General features: G+C 45.8%; 1 protein-coding gene across 2 annotated transcripts in view; it reads left to right on the forward strand.

Moving 5' to 3' along the window:
* Positions 1 to 235: 235 nt before the first annotated feature.
* The window catches only part of NSG2 (neuronal vesicle trafficking associated 2), a 36,923-nt gene continuing 12,246 nt past the window's right edge, over positions 236 to 24,912 (forward strand). Inside the window, exons 1-3 of one of the 2 annotated variants that reach the window (XM_038772605.1) lie at positions 236 to 543; positions 1,360 to 1,545; positions 14,565 to 14,684. In XM_038772605.1, coding sequence (XP_038628533.1) covers positions 1,417 to 1,545; positions 14,565 to 14,684 — 249 coding nt within the window. In that variant the 5' untranslated portion in view covers positions 236 to 543; positions 1,360 to 1,416. The remainder of the gene's footprint in view (positions 544 to 1,359; positions 1,546 to 14,564; positions 14,685 to 24,912) is intronic. The other variant, XM_038772604.1, reaches the window with a different exon arrangement.

Genomic DNA, 24,912 nt, shown 5'->3' on the forward strand with positions numbered 1-24,912 from the left:
TACAGTGCCTGACACATAGTAAGCGCTTAACAAATGCTGTCATCATCACCATCCAAATGGGATCTCCCAAACCTGTTGTTTTTTGACTCGATTCTGGGCGCTTCTTGTCCGTGTGCCGTGAAGGCTCAAGGTGGTGTTGCTTGGTAAGTGGGGTCTTTTTTTTGTTTCAGGGTTCTGCTGTTGCTCCGTGCCCCCCCAAATCTCTCTCCCGTCTCTCCGAGCCAGCTTTTCGGGGCCCCGGTTGTGGCCGTGCGACTGTGACAGCAGGTGGTGCCAGCTGCCAGACGGAAGCCTGAAAAGCGTGCCTGTGGGAGTGTGCGAGTGTGCCTCTGGGGTTGTGTGTGTGTGTGTGTGTATATGTGTGCATGCGTGTGCACTGCAGGCAGAGCAGCTCCCCGTTCCGGCTCCTATTTTGCTTTCAGCAGCCCTCGGACGCAGCCAGCTCCCCTCGGTAGCCTCGTCCCTTCAATACCGGCCACCGGCCCCAAGACGGCGAGGCCTCTGCTCCGGATTGGCGTGAGTCCGGCCTGACTGAGCGGTGCAGTAAGTAGGGGTTTTAGGGGGGATGGGGGCTCTGCCGCTCCCCCACTTTGTCCTCGAGAGAGGCTGCAGGAAGCCGGGAGAGCTAGTCAATGAACGTGTGGTCTGATTTTTCGGGGTGATTCCCCTTCACTTATATTCCGTGCCACTGGAGCTCTCACCAGACTGTTTTATTACAGACTGAATGGCTGTCTCTCGCCCCCCACAATCCCTCCCGCCCTTTTCCCCTCCATCGCAAAAATGCATTTGCAAAGGTATGACTATGCTTATTCATAGAATACGCACTCGTATCAATCTTCATGGGGTCTGTGAGACAATGAAGGTTGGAAATGGCAGTCTTCATAAGGGCCGTGAGGCGGTAGCTAGCCTTAGAGAGGATGACAAAGAGCGGGAGGGTTGCTTTTACCGTATGGGTCTGATTTCCAACAAGGTGATCCAGGGGGAAGCTGTGAATTTGTTTAGCTGGGATTTTCAGCCCGTTTGGGGGTTTCTTGTGGGCTTCTTCCCCCCCCCCCCCGCCCCGGGATGATTGAGCCCACTGTTGGGTAGGGACTGTCTCTATATGTTGCCAATTTGTACTTCCCAAGCGCTTAGTACAGTGCTCTGCACATAGTAAGCGCTCAATAAATATGATTGATGATGATTGGATCCCACGCAGATCCGGCCTGGATGACAGGCCTGGGGTCCAGGAGCCCAACAAGATTGGAGAACCTCTTTCTCACGAGATCTCAAGAACGAAGATGTCATCCTAAGCAGAAGCTGGCTAGGGAGAAGGGTGCTGGAGGCTTCAACGGCTCTTGGTCTTGCCTCTGTCCGCAGTGTAAACCACCGTCGCCGGGATTTTCTCCAGGTCTGGGAAGGGAGTGAGGTTCCAGAATGGTGAAGCTGGGGACTCACCTGAGTGACAAGAACAGCAAACGGCCTGCTGGGGTGGACGGCTTTCAGACGGTCCCTCTGATCACCCCCTTGGAAGTCAATCATCTTCAGTTTCCTGCTCCAGAAAAGGTAAAATGAAATAAGAAGCAAGGACCACCACCCCCACCGCCTGTAAGACTGTGAGCCCCCCGTGGGACAACCTGATCACCTCGTAATCAATCAATCAATCAATCAATCGTATTTATTGAGCGCTTACTATGTGCAGAGCACTGTACTAAGCTCTTGGGAAGTACAAATTGGCAACACATAGAGACAGTCCCTACCCAACAGTGGGCTCACAGTCTAAAAGAACCTAAAAGAACTGGGGACCTCGTAAGCTCCCCAGTGCTTAGAACAGTGCTTTGCACATAGTAAGCGCTTAATAAATGTCATCATTATCAGTGCTTATAACAGTGCTTTGCACATAGTGCTTAATAAATGTCATTATTATTATTATTATTATTTCCCTCTCCCCTCCTTATTTCCTCCCTCTCCCTTACCCCCGTCATTTCCGTCTTTCCTCATTTTCTTCCTTACCTCGCTCTATTTCCCTCTCTCCTCCTTCCTTCCTCCCTCTTCCTTTCCCCCAACCATTTCCCTCTCTCCTCCTCACTTTCTCCCTCTCCCCGCACCCCACACGCTCCCCCCTTCCCCATAGTACATCCAGCGCCCAGCGCTGGCTTACAGGCAGGGTGATTTCTCCCTGAGATGGTAAAATGGCTGTGCTTAATATTTTGTTGAAATAGAATCCAGGGGTTTTGCCATTAGACTGAGCTCCCCAGCGGGATACCCGCTGCTTGCAGTGGTGCTTCCAACCAGAAACGGACTCCAGCTACTTTCTAAAATGGCTTTGGAAATTTGCAGGTTCAGTGATGGGTATATTCTTTGTAAATGGTATTCATTAAGCGCTTACTATGTGTCAGACACTGTTCTAAGTGCTGGGGTAGATACAAGGTAATCAGGTTGGACACGGTCCCTGTCCCCTAAAGATTCCTTGGATCAACTAAGAGAAGGATCTCCTATGGGAAACACTGGCCCTGATTAGGAGACTGAGTTGACACTTGTCTGGTGACGCTTCATGATAGTTGTTAAGTACTTACTATGTGCCAGGTACTTTACTAAGCGCTGGGATAGATACAAGGTAATCAGGTTTGACACAGTCCGTGTCCCACATGGGGCTCACAGACTTAATCCCCATTTAACAGATGAGGTAGCTGAGGCACAGAAGAGTTAAGCGACTTGCCCAAAATCACACAGCAGACCCGTGACAGAGCCCGGATTAGATGATCTGTATCATTTTTTTAACTGATTACCAGGTGTTGGGAGTTTTAATTTTAGGTTTCTGTTGTTTCAGTGATTTATTTTTATACATATTCAGTAAAAGCTCTGGGAAGGAAGCACCTCATCCCCTTCCCACTCTCCATGGTCCCACACAGAAATCGTAATAGTGGAACACTGCATCTGTGGGATGTTCTCATCTGCCGCCCTGTGCCCTGTTCTTTTTACCCAGTAAATCCATCAGATTTTCAGGGTAACTTCCCAGCCTTCTAAAGGACACTGCATTGGTGGGCTTTGGATTCTTGTCGTCGTGTTTTTAGAGATAAGCGGATGATACGAAACACAGCACAAATGAATAGTCTTTAAGAAATAGCAGCCTGTCATTAGTACGTCTCACCGTAATTTGCAAGAATTGCAAGCCCCCCTGCTTTAGTGTAAGGAAAACTTTGTTGCTGCATGACACTTATTCCATGAAGGATAGCTGTGTACTGTCAAAGGGAATGCCCACCGCAACTGCATGACAAGTGTGTGATGTTCATGTTTGTTGGCGTATACGTGGAGTGGGTGGGGTGAAGAGAGAGCAGAGGGCTTTGTTTTTGAAAATGACATCACTGGTGTGAGGATCTCATGGATTCACCGTGGTTTTGGCTGCTGCTGAAAAGACCTGTGTGTGTCCAATATTCCGTCCCACACTGTGTAAGCGCAACTAGTCTTTTATCATTTGCTACACTTAGGTTTTTACCACCTGTAAGTGCTGCTGTAGGCTTCAAAACTGCTTCTTCTATATCCCAGCCTTCGAGAATCCTCTGCTTAAAAAGAGCAAGCTCTTTCCTGATTGCTAGGCACTAGGCTGCTGCTGTTTTCTCCCCCAGGCTGCTGCTTTTTCATTACGTTTGAGGTTGTGCATCACTGTGTCTTTAAATCATTTTTTTCTGATCTCCCAACTTAATAATAATGATAGCAATGATAATAGTAATAATAATTTTAGTATGTGGTATGCCCTTACTATGTACCAAGCGCTGGGTTAAATACAAGACGATCAGGTCAGACACAGTCCGTGTCCCACTTGGGACTCACAGTCTTAATGCACATTTTACAGATGAGGAAACTGAGGCCCAGAGAAGGTAAGGAACTTGCCCAAGGTCACACGGCAGTCAAGTGGCAGAGCTGGAGTGGGAACCCTTGAATCTCAGCCCCTTGCTAGCAGTTACAACTTCTCAACTTATGTGGGTTCCATTTCATGTCACTACTCATCAGCTGCTTGGGCATCCTGTGACCATCCATTCTCTAAATGAGACTGTCCCAGGAAAGCTGTGATAGTGAGCTTTTATTCCAAGACTTTGTTGTCATCCTCCTGCCAGTTAAATGTTGAGTATGGTTCTTGGGTAAAATGTTCTTGGGTAGGTCCAGGTCTCACAATCATAGTAGATGACTGGATAAGACCCCATTTGTTGGAAACTTTTGGAAGATATTCACCATCTTCCAAAGCCATACTGGCCTTCTTGATTGGGTTTTCTGTTCTGCCTCTCCATACATCACTACTTAACGTACTGCTTAGGCAGAAGAATTAGATTTGAGCATTTAGTTCTGTGTCACCAACAGAGATTCTTGATTGTGGATAGGGTTTTCCAGAGGTCATGTGGGATACATTATCTCAGTTTTCATTAGATTTCTTTAGGTACATTTATTGTCGATTCATGCCATCGCTTTGGTATATATTTACATGGAGACCACTGGCATGATTCTGCAAAGCAATTCATAGCTGATTTTCTTGGGATGTACCCAGCATCTTATCAATCAATCAGTCAATCAATCAGTCAAATTCATTGAGCCCTTACTGTGTGCAGAGCACTGTACTAAGCAATTGGGAGAGTACAGCGCTTAGAACATTGCCCAGCGCTTAGAACAGTGCTCTGCACATAGTAAGCACTTAATAAATGCCATTTAAAAAAAAAGAGTTGGTAGGAATGTTTCCTGCCTGCAATGAGCTTACAGTCTGTAAAATGAAGGGCAGTAATATCGCTTGAGCTCGTGTAAACACACACACACGCACACGTATTAATAATCTTTCACATATTTAAATGAAAAATTGAGTGTTTCTAACTCAAGGAGAGTCAGTGTTACGAAAAAAGGAGGGATAACCAGCATTATAAAAACTCCGTTCTTGTTGATCCTGTCTCCCAGCCCTATTACGTTACCTGCTGCCCAAGGAACCATATTCTGACATCCACTTCCAGCTGCCTTTGTTACATCCTCAAGCGAGGCCACATAGAATAGATTGAACAGGATTGGATCCAGATACAGCCCATCTTTACAACAACGGTGGTTAGGACTGGATGTGCTCATTTCTGATTCAACCAAGCATACCATCGTGCAGTAGAGATACAGTTTTAATGAGCTTCTTTGGGCAGCCAAAACCTGCAGAGAGAGTGCTCAAATCACAAGTCCATTGATGGTGCCTGGTGGGAAGCAGCATGGTGTTGTGGATAGAGCACGGGCCTGGGAATCAGAAGGTCATGGGCTCCTGGCCTGCTGTGTGGCCATGGGCAAGTCATTTCACTTCTCTGTGCCTTAGTTACCTCATCTATATTCATTCATTCATTCATTCAATCGTATTTATTGAGCTCTTCCTGTGTGCAGAGCACTGTACTAAGTGCTTGGGAAGTACAAGTTTGCAACATATAGAAACGGTCCCTGCCCAACAGCGGGCTCACATGGGATTGAGACTGTGAGCCCCATGTGGGACATGGACTATGTCCAATCTGATTAGCGTGTATCTTCCCCAACACTTAGAATGGTGCTTGACGCATTGTAAGGGTTTAACAAATACCACTATTATTATTGTTATTAGTTTCAGGTTACAGGAAGGGAAAAGGTCTTGGGCTCTAATCCTGGCTCCACCATTTGTCTGAAGGCAAGTACCTTCATTTCTCTGTGCCTCAGTTACCTTATTTATTAAATGGGGATTGAGACTGTGAGCCTCATATGGGACAGGGACTGTGTCCAACTCGATTTGTTTGTATCCACCTCAGTGCTTAGTACAGTGCCTGGCACATAGTAAGTGCTTAACAAATACAATCATCATTATTAATATTATTAGTTTACCCCTAACAGGGTTAGCAGGTCCAGGATTAAGGAAAAATATCTCAGTGCCGGTATGAAGGCTTGAGTAGAGGAAGCCAGCCCAGGTTTCTGTCACATCCTGTTTTATGTCCTGAAGGTTCAAACAACAGGGTCTGACTGCATTGTTGGGTGTGGACAAGAAGAACCTAATGATTCCAGGGTGAGTTCAGGAAGCTGGACAAATGTCTGGAGAAGAAAAGGAACTGGGGAATCAGCAGGGGGGAGTGGGAGGCCCCCAAAGACCCTCTGTCCGTAGAAGGGAATGTGAAGTGCACCTAGTTTTTTTTTTTAATGGTATTTGTTAAACGCTGTGTCAAACCCTGTTCTAAGCGCTGAGGCAGGTATAGTGAATTAGACTGGACACAGTCCCTATCATGCCTGGGGTTCACAGTCTAAGGAGGAAGGAGAACTGAGGCACAGAGAAGTTAAGTGATTTGTCCAAGGTCACAGCGTGGCTCAGTGGAAAGAGCCCGGGCTTGGGAATCAGAGGTCGAGGGTTCTAATCCCGGCTCCATCACTTGTCAGCTGTGTGACTTTGGGCAAGTCACTTAACTTCTCTGTGCCTCAGTTACCTCATCTGTAAAACGGGGATTAACACTGTGAGCCCCACGTGGGACAACCCGATTACCTTGTATCTCCTCCAGGGCTTAGAACAGTGCTCGGCACTTAGTAAGCGCTTAACAAATACCATCATTAATATTATTATTATTATTATTGTTTGACAGAGCCATATTCAGAACCCAGGTCCTCTGATTCCTAGGCCTGTGCTCTTTCCACTAATTGCATTTGTGGTATTTGTTAAGTGTTTACTATGTGCCGTGCACTGTTCTAAGCGCTGGGGTAGATACAGGATAATGACGTTGGACACGGTCCCTGTCCCACATGGGGCTTGCAGTCTTACTCCCCATTTTACAGATGAGGGCACTGAGGCTGAGAGAAGTGAAGTGACTTGTCCAAGGTCACATAGCAGACATGTGGCAGCATCTCTGGGAGGGTGAGAAACAGCTTGGCCTAGTGGATAACAACAAACATGGGAGTCAGAGGGACCTGGGTTCTAATCCCCTCTCTGCCATTTGTCTGCTGTGTGACCTTTGGCAAGTCAATCAGTCAATCAATTAATCATACTTTTTCAGCGCTTACTGTGTGGAGAGTACTGTACTAAGCTTGGGAGAGTACAATATAACAATATAACAGACACATTCCCTATTCATTGTGAGCTTGCAGTCTAGAGGGGGAGACAGATATTAATATAAATAAATAAACTATGGATATATACATAAATGCTGTGGGTATGGGGTGAGGGGAGTGAATAAAGGGAGCAAGTCAGGGGGATGCAGAAGGGAGTGGAAGAAAAGGAAAAAAGGGCTTAGTTAGGAAAGGTCTCTTGGAAGAGATGTGCCTTCAATAAGGTTTTGAAGGCGGGGAGAGCAATTGTCTGCCGGATATGAAGAGGGAGGGTGTTCCAGGCCAGAGGCAGGACTTGAGCAAGAGGACGGTGGTGAGATAGATGAGAATACAGTGAATAGGTTGACAATAAAAGTGTGCGGGCTGGGTTGTAGTAAGAGAGTAGCGAGGTGAGGTCAGGGGGACAAGGTGATTTAATGCAAGTAAATTCTCTGTGCCTCAGTTATCTCCTCTGTAAAATGGGGGTTAATTCTGTGAGACCCATGTGGGACCTGACCTGTGTCCAACCTGATTAGCTCGTATCTGCCCAAGTGCCTAGTGCACATAGTAAGCACTTAGCAAATCCCACGATTATATCAATTGATTGACTTGCCCAAGGTCACACAGCAGACAAGCGGCAGAGTGGGGATTAGAACCCAGGTCCTTCTGACTCCCATGTTTGTTGTCTATCCACTAGGCCACGCCGTTTCTCACCCTCCCAGAGACGCTGCCACTTGTCTGCTATGTGACCTTGGACAAAAAAAAAACCCGGGGGGGTGGCGGGGACCAGGGTCAGAAGCAGACTCGCTGGGTCGGTCCAGATTTTTGTCAAACAGCCCTGGACTGGCTCCATGACCAGGTGGAGCTCCAGATCATGGGGGTCGTGGAGTCTGAAGCCCAGCGGGAAGGAAAGTGGTACCCCTGGTTCGCTCTGGGAATCCAGGAATGAGTCCCACCTACAGGAGAACTGGGAAACTCCCTGTTGGCCTGGAACATTTCTTGGATGTTTTCCAGGACAGCATCTAGATCTGAACTAAAAACCTGCTCATTTCTGGGGACGTGGCTTGATGGGCCAGGCCGTGAATTACTTTGATTTCGGCTCCTGGAGTAGATGAATAATTAATTCCACTGGCCTCAAAGGACTCGGAGAGCCACCGTAGCCGGCAGAAAAAGTCCTTCGGGAAGGATTAGCTGAGAATCGGCACGGTTCATGCCGCTACCCAGGAAGCTGCGCAAGAAGCAGCGTGGCCTAATGGAGAGAGCACAGGCTGGGGGGTCAGAAGGACCTGAGTTCTAATCCCAGCTCTCCTAACTGCTTGCTGTGTGACCTTGGGCCAGTCGCTTAACTTTTCTGTGCCTCATCATCATCATCAATCGTATTTATTGAGCGCTTACTGTGTGCAGAGCACTGTACTAAGCACTTGGGAAGCACAAGTTGGCAACATATAGAGACAGTCCCTACCCAACAGTGGGCTCACAGTCTAAAAGGGGGAGACAGAGAACAAAACCAAACATACTAACAAAATAAAATAAATAGAATAGATATGTACAAGTAAAATAAATAAATAAATAGAGTAATAAATATGTACAAACATATATACAGGTTTCCTCAGTTTCCTCAACTGTAAAATGGGAAATACCTGTTCTCCCTCCTACTTTTTTTATGGTATTCATTAAGTGATTATTAGACATCGGCCACTATACTAAGCGGATACAAGCTAATCAGGCTGGACGCAGTCCCTGTTCTGCATCGGGCTCACTGTCTTAATCCTCATTTTGCAGATGAGGTAACTGAGGCCTAGAGAAGTAAATGAGGATTAAGATTAAGGTTTAAGGATTAGTACAAATGAGGCCTAGAGAAGTTAAGTGACTCGCCCAAGGTCTCCTAGCAGAAAAGTGGTGGAATGGGGATTAGAACCCATGTCCTTCTGATTTCCAGGCCTGCACTCTATCCAGTAGACTACAGTGCTTCTCTGCTTTCCTGGCGTTGTGTGGCCTCCTTTGAGTTCACCTCTGTGCAGCTCTTTAGGTCTCCTCTTGGATATCCTCACAAGCCCTACCCAATGGACTGCTGATGCTTCTTCAATGCTAGTGAGATGGGTTCCAACCTCATTGCCCTCTCATTTGATGTGGAGTATGGTCTGTAAGTGGTGCTGGTGAAACTGCTCTGGAGCTAGAAATGTCTTCTGTAGTAGGTCCAGATCTCCCTGCCATATAGGAGGTGGAGTGGAATCTTGGACTGGAATCTGTTCGTTTACCACGCTGTGTTTTGCAGTTTGCTGAACACCATGCCGGCCTTTTTGGCACTGTTATCTCTCTCTGTGTCTATCTGTGCATCACTGAGCCTGAGGAATGGAACTGGACGACAGCTTTAAGTTTTGTGTTGTTGATGAGAACGCTTGGTGGTGGGTAGAGTTTCCCGGGGGTGGACTTGCTACATAATTTCCATTTTCATCAGATGGATTCCCAATCCGAGGTCTGGGGCTCGGTCAGCAAAGAGCTTCGTGGTGATCCGTTTGTCTGCATGCGTCTTTTATAGAATCACTTCCTCGAACACTTCAAAAACGCTCATTGTCTGCTGAGCTGGAAAAGGGTCCCGGGGGTCAGAAGAGTATTTGCATTCCAGTCTACAGAGCTGGGAAGCAGCGTTGCCTACTGGAAAGACCACTGGCCTGGGGATCCAGAGAACCTGGGTTAGAACTCAGACACTGTTCTAAACGCTGAGCACTGTTCTAAGCACTTTATTACCATCATCATCAAGCTGGAAATTCCTAGCACGGGTAGCAGCAGCTGCTGCTAAATAATAATAACAATGATTTTTTGTGTTAAGTGCTTACTATGTGCCAAGCATTGTACTAAGTTCAGAGGTAGCTACAACATAATCAGGTCCGTTTCAGGACTCCCCCTCGTCCCCCTCTCCATCCCCCCCATCTTACCTCCTTCCCTTCCCCACATCACCTGTATATATGTATATATGTTTGTACATATTTATTACTCTATTTATTTATTTATTCTACTTGTACATATCTATTCTATTTATTTTATTTTGTTAGTATGTTTGGTTTTGTTCTCTGTCTCCCCCTTTTAGACTGTGAGCCCACTGTTGGGTAGGGACTGTCTCTATATGTTGCCAATTTGTACTTCCCAAGCGCTTAGTACAGTGCTCTGCACATAGTAAGCGCTCAATAAATACGATTGATGATGATGATGATGACTCAGTCTAACTAGCAGAGAGAACAGGTATTGAGTCCCCATTTTGCAAATGAGGGAAATGAGGCACGGAGAAGTTAAGTGACTTGCCCAAGGTCACACAGCAGGTAAGGGGTGGAGTCGGAATTGGAACCTAGGCCCTCTGACTCCCAGTCTCATGCTCTTTCCATTAGTACAGTGCTCTGCACACAGTAAGTGCTCAATAAATACGATTGAATGAATTAGGCCAAGCTGCTAAGGTGGGGGAGGAGGAGGAGGAGGAGGCTGGGTGACATCTCCTCCACCTCTTTGCTCCTAGGGTGCTGCCTCTGCCATGATGGTGGTGGTGGTAGTAGTAGTAATAGTAGTAGAAATAGTAATGGTATTGATCAAGTCCTTACTGTGTGCAAACCACTGTACTAAGCTCTGGGAAGGCATACAACATCCTAGCTCTTAAGGGACTCACAGGGCAGAGAATGTGTCTGTTTATTGTTATATTGTACTCTCCCAAACACTTAGTGCAGTGCTCAGCACACAGTAAGCACTCCATAAATATGATTCACTGACTGAAGAGGGAGCTGGGGACAGACACGTAAGGAGAGATGAACCAGTTAAAACACTAAAACAACCAGAGATCAGGACAAATACACACAAAGTTGAAACAAAGAAACCAAAATTAGTGGGGACATGGCCAGTGGGTCCCCACTTCCCATCACCCCTCCCCTCAAATCCCGTCACCGTCACCTCCCTATCAACCCTGGCCAAAAGAGGAAGGCTACAGGGCCCGCCGAGCCCTTTCAGGTGGTGGGGCAGGGAAGGAAGTTGAGGCCCAGAGAGGTGAAGGGACTTTCCTAAGATCCAGTCCTTGGGGGATTCTTTGGCTTTAACCGAGTAGACGGTTCTTAATGCCACCTTATATAGTGGGAGAAGGAACTTTTTTTTGATGATCTATTTAACCTAGTGATCTGCATAAAACTGACTTTTAAGGATTAGAAATGATGCAAATAGAACACTGCATCGACCCAAAGGACGGATGAAAGGTGAAAGAGTAGGAAATGAAAACCAAATCATCATCAATCGTATTTATTGAGTGCTTACTGTGTGCAGAGCACTGTACTAAGTGCTTGGGAAGTGCAAGTTGGTAACATATAGAGACAGTCCCTGAGTGAGTGATTAGGCCACGCATGCAGAAACAAGCAGGGCTGTTATTTATTTTCATCTTTTTGTTCCTCTTCGGGGCCCAATGCCGCTATCATCAGGGACACACCATTTCCAACTTTCAACCATTTTGCTGTCCAGGGACCTGTGTCAAACAGGAGACTTGCCCTTGAAAAGAAGCTGTAGATCACACGGAAACTGGATCAGGAATTCCCGGCCTCCAGTGACCGCGTTTGTGTCTTTTTGCTTCCTCAGCACATTTGGAGGGGTGAAAATACGCAGCAATAGCACAGTAGATACCGTGGGTTTTTCACCCGACAGTAAATAAATGAAATCTGAGAGCCGTTTGCAGGGGCTAATCGCCTGTCCTGCAAAATTTCCGGCGGCTCTTTCTTAAAAGCTGGCAGAGAAAGCCCAGAGGATAGTGTGCCTTAGTGAAGGGGGATGTTCGTTTCTCCAAACTTGGTGAGCTTTAGATGGAGGGTTGCAGTAGGAACTGGCTAGAACCAGTTTCTTGGCTGCAGTAGAGACAGTTCCAAACTGTCCCCATAGTAACACGACATTGCCTTGAGGCCCCCCCTACCCTCCAACCCACCCACCTATTATGTGTAATTTGGCAGGATCTGGCTGCGTTAGCTGATGGCTGAGACCGGTGGCATTAAGGAAGAATTCTAGAGAAGTGGAAACGGCCTGGCTCTTCAGGACTCAGGCTTCCCTTTGGACTCTTTACGGACCTGCCCTTTTCGGGGATCTTGTCAATCGATCGTATTTGTTAATAATAACAATTGTGGTATTTGTTAAGCACTTACTATGTGTCAGGCACTGTACTAAGTGCCGGGGTGGATATAAGCAAATTAGGTTGGACACAGTCCATGTCCCACATGGGGCTCACTGTGAGCCCGTCTTCTAGACTGTGAGCCCGTTGTTGGGTAGGGGCCGTCTCTATATGTTGCCGACTTGTACTTCCCAAGCGCTTAACAAAGTGCTCTGCACACAGTAAGCACTCAGTAAATACGACGGAATGAATTTTATAGAGGAGGGAACTGAGGCACAGAGAAGTGAAGTGACTTGCCCAGGGTCACACCGCAGGCAAATGGCGGAGCTGGGATTAGAATGCAGGTCCTTCTGACACCCAGGCCTGTGCTCTATCCACTAGGCCATGCTGCTTTATTGAGTGCTTACTATGTGCAGAGCACTGTACTAAGCGCTTGGGAGAGTACAACAGAATTAGCAGTCATATTCTCCACCCGTAACAAGCTTTCAGTCTTGACGGGGAGGCAGATGTTAATAAGAACTCTATTGTATTGTACTCTCCCAAGAGATTAGTACGGTGCTCTATGCCCAGTAAGTACCCAATAAATACCTACCATTAGGCCCTTGCATCCGGGCCCGCATTCCTGGTAAAAGAAGAGAAAGATCGGGGAAACCCTGTGCTTACTGAGACAGAGGAAATTCCAAGGGCCTGAAAGTCAGGAGATCTGAGTTCTAATCTAGTTTCCTGCTCTGTGATCATTTAACTTCTCTGTGCCTTCTCTGTAAAATATGGATGATACCTCTTTTCCTTCCCCTTTAGACTATAAGCCCCATGTAGGGTGGGGACTATGTCAGATCAGCTTATATTGTGTCTATTCCATCACTTTGAAGATAATGATCTCAACAAATTCCACAACTATTATCAGTATTATTATCAAGTCACTTCCCCCTTCTTGCCCATCACTGGTTGGGGGTTACATCTAGGCAAATGGGGTTCCTGCCCTGTCTCTCACTCACTATTCATTCCTTAACTGGGTGGCCCAGATCCTGCCCCAAAATGGTGCTGTGAGCAATTTCAGGTGATATACCTTAGCAAAATGAACCAATGTGTTCACTAACTCTCCAGTAGGTCGTTGTGGGCAGAGAATTGTGTCTGTTTATTGTCATATTGTTCTCTCCCAAGCCCTTAGTACAGTGCTATGCACCCAATAAGTGCTCAATAAATACGACTGAATGAATGGTCAGCAAGGTTTTCTGAAATAGAAGTTCTGCAGGGGTCCTTGTTCTGGGAAATTCACTCATTCATCCATTCAATCGTATTTATTGAGCGCTTACTGTGTGCAGAGCACTGTCCTAAGCGCTTGGGAAGTACAAGTTGGCAACATATAGAGACGGTCCCTACCCACCAATGGGCTCACAGTCTAGAAGGGGGAGACAGACAACAAAACAAAACATGCAGACAGGTGTCAAAATCGTCCGAACAAATAGAATTAGAGGACACGGTCCATTTCCCACATGGGGCTCAGTCGTAATCTCCATTTTACAGATGAGGGAACTGAGGCACAGAGGGGTTAGGTGACTTGCCAGCAGTTGATTTGGGGCATTGCTCAGGCTGATGGTGGAGGGAGTCTTGAGGGTCCCTAAAGAGGGTACTGGCTGCTTTGGTGAAATCTTCTTCCTGGCGAGGAGTTAGGGACGTGGGGGGGATCTCTACTCCTTCTTTCCTAACCATCTGATGGAGTCTGGGTTGTTAGGGTTGAGCCCTCTGCCTCTTGTGAGGTGAAGCCTCTAAGGAACCATAAACTCAGTCTGCCCTTACTTGGGAGGAGCTGTCTTAGCAGAACTATTTTTTTAATGATATTTATTAGGTGTTCATTATGTGCCAGGCACTGTTCTAAGGCTGGGGTAGATACAAGATAATCAGGTTGGGCTCCACAGTCTGTGTCCCACATGGGGATCACAGTCTTAATCCCTGTTTTACAGATGAGGTAACTGAAGCCCAGAGTACAGCTCCTGATACATAGGAAGTGCATAAAAATGTCACATTTATTATCATTATTGATAACATTAATTTAGATCAGGGGGGTAAGGAACTAATACTGGGGCAAGAGCTTCTCAGTCCAGTTCTGGGGACTGTTCAACACCAGTCTTCCAGAGGTGTGTTATTAGGTGATGGGGTAGTGGGCTAAGCAGATACAGCCCTGCCCTCTGGGAGCTTAGAATATCAGAGACCTAAGGCTGGTTGGTCATTTTCTCAAATCGTTAGGATCATCTCTCTTTCTTTGGATTCTTTAACTTGAAGTTGGATAACCCAGTCACAGAGAACCAGCCTGGCCCTACACTGAACAGATTCCAGATACGATGAATTTTCAGACACAAATGGAAGTGCTGTGATGCTCAGCCAATGAAAGGTTACCAGTGTTAATGCTGTGGAAATATTTCAGGTGATAGTGAAAACAAGAACAGAATACCAGCCCGACCAGAAGAACAAAGGAAAACTCCGGGTGCCGAAAATTGCCGAATTCACAGTCAGTTTTACCGATGGAGTAACAGAAAGATTAAAGGTAAGTCACCGTGCCAACTACGGGCCTGTTCTGCAGATGTGCTCTGATGTGCATTTCATGGTGCTTAGAGACGTCAGGAGGTCATCTGGCCTGACCACTTACCATCGTTGTGATCTTCCGATTCTCGGTTCAGGCCTCTGAGGGGTTTCGGGTTTAGCCAACTTTAGTCATATTAATCACTCAATAAATGCAATTGATTGATTGTAGACCCACCCCAGGGAGAGATAGGGATTTACACTTCCAGCTCCCTCACTCTTCATGTTATTTGCCAGCACTGTTTGGGTTTGCTCCTGGGCTGCGGAGCTGCCTTCTGGGAGGGTGGCCCGTTTTCTAGGGCTTTTTTGCCCCTTAGGCCTTCCTTCCAAGCTCCTGCTCCTTTCTGCTCCTTTCTTGATTTCAGGGCACTCATGTGGGAGTCAGAAAGACCTGGGTTTTAGCCACTTGTCTGCTGTGTGACCTTGGTCAAGTCACTTAACTTCTCTATGCCTCAGTTACCTCATCTGTGAAATGGGTATTAAGACTGAATACCTTGTATCTACCCCAGTGCCTGGCGTATGGTAAGCGCTTAACAAATGCCATAAAAATAATGGAGGTGACCAGGAGTTTGGATGACTCAGAGCCATAGATAATGCACAAGGAAGAAAGGATCTAGGTTGCATCTCCATATAAAAGGGTAAACTACCCCCACAGCTTTATAGCTCTTTAGTTCAGTTCAGAGCATGATGACTGATTGTCTCCGTCCTCTTTCCGTCAGTTTCCCAAAGGACACACCAGCCTTCCGGATTCTGTTTTCTGCTTCTTTGTCCATAAGTGAATCACTGAACAACGGGTTGCTCAGGTGGCTGAATTCAGCCATGATTGTCCAGCTCTTTAATGCTGATGAAAATCTCTGGCTGGGTATAGGATTCTCCAGGTGTGGGCTGGCACATAAACTTTGGTTTTTTTTAAGGGCTTATTGTCAGTCCTCAGCACTGTGCTGATTCTGCCAGCTAATATTTTGCACGTTTGCTAACAAGCCTGCTTCTCTTTGTTAGCACAGTCACCAGTGAATACCGGCTTCCAGATGACTGTCACAAAGGCTTTGGGGATGTTCAGTGGAAGAATTTGTGAGAGGAAGAGCAATAAAATTAAACATTAGCTTCCAGATCTTTTATTGCAGCCCCGAGCAGGCTGCTGTGGAGCACCTCCTTGAAATATCTCTCTCGAGTAATTTAAAATCAGATCTTCAGATTTACTCGGCAAATCGCAGTGAAATGTTATTTGCACAGTTGGTCACCTCGTGCGAACCTGAAACTCTAATTTGGTATATTTGTATCTTCCTCAGCATTTAGCACAACACTGGGTACCTAATAAGTGCTTGATAAATACCAAAACTAACTAATAAAACTGGTATTGGGAGCTGCATGAGCTGGAGACTTTGGCTTGACTTGGGCAGTTTGTTTTCATCCCATTGGCAGTCCGAGGTCTGAGACTCAGTCTCTTCCTTGGAGCCAGGAAGAGGCTTAGAGATCATTCCCCCTATGCACGGAGCTTCCCTTTCAGTCGATAAATCAATAGTATTTATTGAGTGCTTACTGTGTGAAGAACACTGTACTAAGCACTTAGGAATGTAAAATGGAATTTAGCTGGTAGACACAATCCCTTGCCCACAAGATTTTTTTTTGTGTGTGTGTGTATGTGTGTGGCATTTCTTAAGTGATTACTATGTGCCAGACATCAGACTAGAGAAGCAGCATGGCTCAGTGGAAAGAGCACAGGCTTTGGAGTCAGAGGTCATGGGTTCTAATCCCAGCTCCGCCAATTGTCAGCTGTGTGACTTTGGGCAAGTCACTTAACTTCTCTGTGCCTCAGTTACCTCATCTGTAAAATGGGGATTAAAACTGTGAACCCCCAGTGGGACAACCTGATCACCTTGTAACCTCCCCAGTGCTTTGCACATAGTAAGTCCTTAACAAATACCATCATTATTATTATTATTACGTGCTGAGGTAGAAACAAGCTAATCAGGCTGGACACAATCCATGTCCCTCATGGGTCTCCCAGTTTTAATCCCCATTTTACAGATGAGGTAACATTATTATCATCAAGTGCCTTGGAGTCGTTTCCCATTCATAGCCACTCTGTTTTTTTTTTCTCCAGAATGTCTTGTCTTCTGCCATGTTCAATAACCTTTCCAACGGTTCTTCCGTTATCGTTGTTATGGTCTCTATCCACCTAGCTGCTGGTCTGCCTCTTCCACCTTTTCCCTGGACTTTTCCTAGCATTAGTGTCTTCTTCAGAGAATTAGTTCTCCTGATTATGTGTCCGAAATATGCTAATCTAAGTCGAGTCATCAGGCCTTCCAAAGACCACTTCGGCTTAATTTACTCCAAAATCCATTTGTTAGTTTTTTGGGCAGTCCGTGGTATTCGTGAAAGACTTCTCCAACACCACATTTCAAAAGAATCCAAGCTCTTTCTATCCTGTTTTTTCAATGTCCAGCTTTCAGATCCATACATTATCACTGGAAACACCATGGTCTTCATAGCAAGTCTTCCCAATATTAATTATTTGATGTATTTCTTGACTATTAGCTCCTTTAATATTGACTATTGACTATTAGCTCCTGATTATCAATCCCAGGAGAGAAAAATCGTCAACTATTTCAATCTTCTCTCCGTCCACAACAAACGTGCTAAAACTTCCTGTTGTCATGGTCTTTGTTTTCTTGACATTCAAATGCAGGCCCATCTTTTTGCTCTGTTTATTCACTTTTAATAATAAGCCCTTCAAATCTTCTTCATTTTCTGCTAGTAGGGCAGTATCATCAGCACAATGCAGGTTGTTTATATTCCTTCCTCCAATCTTTACTCCCCATTTGTCTTCATCCAATTCGGCTTCTCTCATAATGTATTCGGTATGAAGGATGAACAAATAAGGCGATAAGATACATCCTTGTCTTACACCCTTACTAATGGGAAAACAGTCTGTTTCTCCATATTCTGTTCTTGTTGTAGTCTCCTCTTTGGCAGACAGGTTCCGTATTAATGCAATTAAATGGTCTGGCAAGCCCATTTTCTTTAATGTGCTCCAGAGTATCTCGTGATCCACACAGTCAAAGGCCTTACTGTAATCAATAAAGCACATGCTGACATCCTTTTGATATTATCTTGTCCCTTCAATTATCCAACGGGCATCAGCAATAATATCTCAGTACTTAACCAAGGTCACACAGCAGACAAGTGGCAGAGCTGGGATTCGAACCCAGGTCCTTAAGACTCCCAGGCCCGTTTTCTATCCACTAGGCAACACTGCTTCCTTCCGTTTGATGGTTGGGAAAGAAGCCACTGAATAATAATAATAATAATAATGGTATTTATTAAGCGCTTACTATGTGCAAAGCACTGTTCTAAGTGCTGGGGAGGTTACAATGTGAACAGGTTGTCCCAAGGGGGGCTCACAGTCTTAATCCTCATTTTACAGATGAGGTAACTGAGGCACAGAGAAGTGAAGTGACTTGCCCAAAGCCACACAGCTGACAATTGGCAGAGCCGGGATTTGATCCCATGATTTCTGATTCCAAAGCCCGAGCTCTTTCCACTGAGCCATGTTGCTTCTCATCACTGAAGATATCTTGGGTCAGGGGGTGGGGGTGGATTTTATAGGAAGTGATTCTATTTTTACCCCAAACCTGCATAGGGCAGATTTAGAGTGCCAGGCTACGTTCAATTCAATTCAGTCATATTTATTGAGCGCTTACTGTGTGCACAGCACTGTACTAAGCGCTTGGAAAGTACAATTTGGCAACAGATAGAGGCACTCCCTCACCAACAATGGGTTCACTGTCTAGAAGGGGGAGTCAGACAACAAAACAAGTAGACAGGTGGCTCAGTGGAAAGAGCCTGGGCTTTGGAGTCAGAGGTCATGGGTTCAAATCCCAGCTCTGCCAATTGTCAGCTGTGTGACTTTGGGCAAGTCACTTCATTCATTCGTTCATTCAAGCGTATTTAACTTCTCTGGGCCTCATCTGTAAAATGGGGATTAAGACTGTGAGCCCCATGTGGGACAACTTGATCACCTTGTAACATCCCCAGTGCTTAGAACAGAGCTTTGCACATAGTAAGTGCTTAATAAATGCCATTATTACTATTATTATCAAATGGTCATATCATATGGACATATCTACATGATCAGAGACAGGCCCAGTCGGATGAAACCATTATTTTTGGAGCTGCATACCACTAGTCTGATCTTCAATCTCATCCAGGCATGCTGATTTTGGCACGTCTGAGTGATTGACGGGTGCTTTTCAGGGTGGCGTTTCCCCTGACTGCAGTCCCAGGGGGCTTTGGCACAGTCCCAGTTTGGGGTTGGGGGATCTTGCTCTTGGACTAGACTGTGAGCCCACTGTTGGGTAGGGACTGTCTCTATATGTTGCCAATTTGTACTTCCCAAGCGCTTAGTACAGTGCTCTGCACACAGGAAGCGCTCAATAAATACGATTGATGATGATGATGATGATTGGGAGCCATCAGGCAAGATGAGGGCCTGTGACAGGCTGTAGGAGCCACTGGAGCTGGGGCCTGGGGCCACAACCATCCACAACCCACTGGACCTTAATTCCAAGCAGCCAAAGGATGGAAGCATCGTGGCCTAATGGCTAGTGCACGGGCCTAGGACTCAGAAGGACCTGGGTTCTAATCACCGCTCCACCACATGTCTGCTCTGTGGTCTTGGGCAAGCCACTTCACTTCTCTGGGTTTCAGTTACCTCACCTGTAAATCAATCAATCAATCAATCAATCAATCGTATTTATTGAGCGCTTACTGTGTGCAGAGCACTGTACTAAGCGCTTGGGAGGTACAAGTTGGCAACATATAGAGACAGTCCCTACCCAACAGTGGGCTCACAGTCTAAAAGGGGGAGACGGAGAACAAAACCAAACATACTAACAAAATAAAATAAATAGAATAGATATGTACAAGTAAAATAAATAAATAAATACAGTAATAAATATGTACAAACATATACAGGTGCTGTGGGGAAGGGAAGGAGGTAAGATGAGGGGGATAGAGAGGGGGACAAGGGGTAGTCTTAATGGGGTTTAAGACTGTGAGCCCCAAGTGGGACAGGAACTGTATCTAACCTGATTAACTTGTATCTACCCCAGTGCGTAGAACAGTGCTTGGCACATAGCAAGCACTTAAGTGCCATTATTATTATTATTATTATTATTATTATTATTATTATTATTATTATTATTATTATTATTATTATTATCTCTGCCTGACGCTTTGGAAGAAAGGAAGAGGGGAAAGGTGTCTGACCAAATCAGCGAAAACTAGTTAATGGAAGGTGGGATAAAAGCTGTTGAGAAAAGCAAACACCCCAGGAAACAAAGACTCTGACAGGAGCAATGAATAAAGACCTCAAATTTGGCTAATGTATTCATTTTTCCAAACCCTTTCCCAGAATTTACTCTACTTTGTTCTTGCCACATCCAGGGAAGGAAAGGAAAATTGGGCGTGATTGTCTCATTTTTAAGGTGAGGAGACTGAGGCCCCGAGCAGTTAGTGATTTTCCTGAAGTCCGACAGTAAGCCAGTGGCCGAGCTCAAACTGTTCTACTGGCTCCCAGACCCATCAGTGTTCAATTCCACTGATATTTCAGAGTCTCAGGACACCAAAAATAGTTACAAATCTGAATGTAGAAAGAACCAAACCAAATAATAATGAGCAGCAGCGTGGCTCAGTGGAAAGAGCTTGGGTTTGGGAGTCAGTGGTTGTGGGTTCTAATCCCGGCTCTGCCATTTGTCAGCTGTGTGACTTTGGGAAAATCACTTCGCTTCTCTGTGCCTCGGTTACCTCATCTGTAAAATGGGGAATCATACTGTGAGCCCCATGTGGGACAACCTGATTACCTTGTATCCCTTCCAGCGCTTAGAACAGTGCTTGGCACATAGTAAGCACTTAACAAATGCCATGATTGTTGTTATTATTAACCAAACATAATCCTTTTCTAAAGAGGGAAAGGAATCTGGAAGAAACATGGGCTCCACTGGTACCTTGGCAGTATCTGTCAGTCAGGACCCCTTGGCCCCCCATGGAAAACTTCGATGCCCGACCTGAACCTAAGGCCTCACAGTAGCTTCTTCAGACGGTTCAATGTACATCCTCACAGATTAAGAGTTTATACAATCTTGATGGATACTGAAGAAGCATGGCTTAGTGGAAAAAGCCTGGGACTCAAAGGACCCGGGTTCTAATCCTGGTTTTGCAAATTGACTATTGTGTGACCTTAGGCAAGTCACTTCACTTCTCTGCGCTTCAGTTTCTTCGTCTGTAAAATGGGGATTCGGGACTTGTCCTCTCACATATTAGACTGTGAGCCCCATGAGGGGCAGTGACTGTAACCAACCAGCTTTACTTGTATCTCCCCCAGTGCTTAGAACGCTTGATGCATAGTAAGTGCATGACAAATTCCATCATTATTATTATTATTATACTGCTCTAGACTGTAAGTTCATTATGGGCAGGGAACCCAACTCCTAATTCTGGTACATTGTACTCTCACAAGCTCTTAGTGCAGCACATAATAAGCTCTCAATAAATACCATTGATTGATTGCTTCAAACCAAGGGTTTGTCAGCCAAAAATAGCCTCAAGACTAAGCGCCTGTAGAAGCAAAACCTTTGTTTCCTTGAGCGCTAGTGGTTTTGGACAGGGCAAGCCATGAGGAAAAATGTGTCTACCTGCAAAGTGTTTTCAAGCTCCGGGTAGCACCAACCGGGGCAGAGTCGACCGTTTGGCTGAATTCATTCATTCATTCATTCAATCGTATTTATTGAGCGCTTACTGTGTGCAGAGCACTGTACTAAGCGCTTGGGAAGTACAAGTTGGCAACATATAGAGGCGGTCCTTACCCAACAGTGAATCATCATCATCATAATAATGATAATAATAATAACAATGATAATAATAATAGTGATTATGGTATTTGTTAAGAAGAGCAGATTGCTCAATGGCAAGAGTCCGGGCTTTGGAGTCAGAGGTCATGGGTTCAAATCCCGGCTCCGCCAATTGTCAGCTGTGTGACTTTGGGTAAGTCGCTTAACTTCTCTGGGCCTCAGTTCCCTCATCTGTAAAATGGGGATTGGGACTGTGAGCCCCACATGGGACAACCTGATCACCCCAGTGCTTAGAACAGTGCTTTGCACATAGTAAGTGCTTAACAAATACCATCATTATTATTATTAAGTGCTTACTATGTGCCAGGCACTGTACTAAGCGCTGGGGTGGATACAAGCAAATGAGGTTGGACACAGCCCCTGTCCCACGTGGGGCTCACGGTGTCAATCCCCATTTTCCAGATGAGATAACTGAGGCACAGAGAAGTAAAGTGACTTAATTATAATAGTAATAATAATGATGGCATTTGTTAAGCGCTTACTATGTGCGAAGCATTGTTCTAAGCGCTGGGGGGGATACAAGGTGATCAGGTTGTCCCACGTGGGGCTCACAGTCTTTAATCCCCATTTTACAGATGAGGTAACTGAAGCTCAGAGAAGTTAAGTGACTTGCCCAAGGCCACACAGCAGACGTGTGGTGGAGCCAGGATTAGAACCCATGACCTCCGACTCCCAAGCCCATGCTCTTTCCACTGAACCACGCTGCTTCTCGACTTGCCCAAGGTCACACAGCAGACAAGCGGCATCCTCTCCCAAGCGCGTAGTACAATGCTCTGCACACAGTAAGCACTCAATAAATGCCTATGATGATGATGATTTAGGCCTCCCAAACATTCCCAAGTTGCCTTCAACAACCCTGGTACTGGCAGCTCCTGCCCGGACACACTCGTGGGGGAACAAAGCCCTACTGAGAGCTCACCTCCTCCAGGAGGCCTTCCCAGACTGAGCCCCTTCCTTCCTCTCCCCCTCGTCCCCCTCTCCATCTCCCCCATCTTACCTCCTTCCCTTCCCCACAGCACCTGTATATATGTATATATGTTTGTACATATTTATTACTCTATTTATTTATTTTACTTGTACATATCTATTTTATTTATTTTATTTTGTTAGTATGTTTGGTTCTGTCTCCCCCTTTTAGACTGCGAGCCCACTGTTGGGTAGGGACTGTCTCTATATGTTGCCAATTTGTACTTCCCAAGCGCTTAGTACAGTGCTCTGCACACAGTAAGCGCTCAATAAGTACGATTGATGATGATGATGAACAAAGGACCACCAGAAAACGTCCAGGGCCTGCAATCCTACTGGCCCAAGTCTTGGTCTTCTAACGATGGCATTTATTAAGCGCTTACTATGTGCACAGCACTGTTCTAAGTGTTGGGAAGGTTACAAGGTGATCAGGTTGTCCTACGGGAGGCTCACAATTTTTAATCCCCATTTTTCAGATGAGGTAACTGAGGTTTGGTTTTGTTCTCTGTCTCCCCCTTCTAGACTGTGAGCCCACTGTTGGGTAGGGACTGAATCTATATGTTGCCAACTTGTACTTCCCAAGCGCTTAGAACAGTGCTCTGCACACAGTAAGTGCTCAATAAATCATCATCATCATCATCAATCGTATTTATTGAGCGCTTACTATGTGCAGAGCACTGTACTAAGCGCTTGGGAAGTACAAATTGGCAACATATAGAGACAGTCCCTACCCAACAGTGGGCTCCGATTGATTGATTGAAGTGACTTGCCCAAAGTCACACAGCTGACAAGTGGCGGAGCTGGGATTTGAACCCATGACCTCTGACTCCAAAACCCGGGCTCTTTCCACTGAGCCACCCTGCTTCTAGCCAGGGTAATATCAATTTTAAGTGGAAAATGACCCCCCTCTTTCCAATGCTTCTTACTCACACCACGCTGAGAATCCGCATGCCGTAGTGGGTAGACCATGGGCCTGGGATTCGGAACATCATACGTTCTCATCCCGGCTGCATCACATGTCTGCTGTGTGACCTGCTGCAAGTCATTTCACTTCTCTGTGCCTCAGTTACCTCATCTGGAAAATGGGGATTGAGACTCTGAGCCCCATGTGGGACAGGGACTGTGTCCAACCCGACTTGTTTGTATCCACCCCGGCGCTTAGTACAGTGCTTGGCACATAGTAAATGCTTAACAAATGCCACAATTATCTTTATTATCTGCCTTTGCTCTCCATGGATTTCCCTGACACGAATGAACTCTTACCTTAGAACATAGAAAAGACCAAACCAAATAATAATCAGAAGCAGCGTGGCTCAGTGGAAAGAGCACGGGGCTTTGGAGTCAGAGGTCATGGGTTCAAATCCTGACTCTGCCAGCTGTCAGCTGTGTGATTTTGGGCAGGTCACTTCACTTCTCTATGTCTCAGTTAGCTGTAAAATGGGAATTAAAACTGTGAACCCACCGTGGGACAACCTGATCACCTTGTAACCTTCCCAGCGCTTAGAACAGTGCTTTGCACATAGTAAGCGCTTAACAAATACCATCATTATTATTATCATTATCTTGGAGTGGTTTCCATGCACTGCCGTGGCCTCTGTTGTTGACCGCGGGGAGTATCCGAGAAGGGCATCCACAGAACCACTGGAAGAATTACAATATACATCGATTAGTTACTCATCCTTTGGGATTGAACATGGGGAAGCCCGAAAAGATGGGTGTTAGACGTCACCTAAGTCTTTAAAGCCGTTGTTCTTTCTGCTTGGTTAAATCCTATTTCTTTTAACCATTCATCTGGCAGGCAGCGGAAGAAAACAGATCAGCCCAGCTAGCGGCACTTAGAAATGGGGTAGCCGTCTGAGAAATAGCCTGGGGAAGTTTTGTGGCTTGAAGTGGGGCGAAATGATAATAGCATCAAGCACTGTGGAAAACCAATGCAAAGTGCAGGGAGAGACCATCTCTTTGCCCTGAGTGTGGAAGGGATTGTCAATGACACACTGGTCTTATCTGCCAAGCCTGCCCTGGCTGATAAAAACCTCACTGTCAATGGAATCATCTTTCAAGCCACAGCACAGTTTGAAGTAGATATAGTTGCCGCTGTTTTAGACCTGCACATGAAAACCTGCCATTTTAGGAGCAGGGAAGAGATTTTCAAAAGCGCTAATTATCATAGAAAGGAATGAAACGATGCCTGATTAATCAGAGAGGAATGTAACTTACAGAATGCGGAATTTCAAGCACCTCAAAGCAGATTGTCTTTTGAAAAAGTCAGGGCTTCTCAGGAACAGGACAGGCTTAAGCAGTTGAAGCTTTTGTGAG

Source organism: Tachyglossus aculeatus, chromosome X1 (genome assembly GCF_015852505.1).
Source record: "Tachyglossus aculeatus isolate mTacAcu1 chromosome X1, mTacAcu1.pri, whole genome shotgun sequence".
NCBI lineage: Eukaryota > Metazoa > Chordata > Mammalia > Monotremata > Tachyglossidae > Tachyglossus > Tachyglossus aculeatus.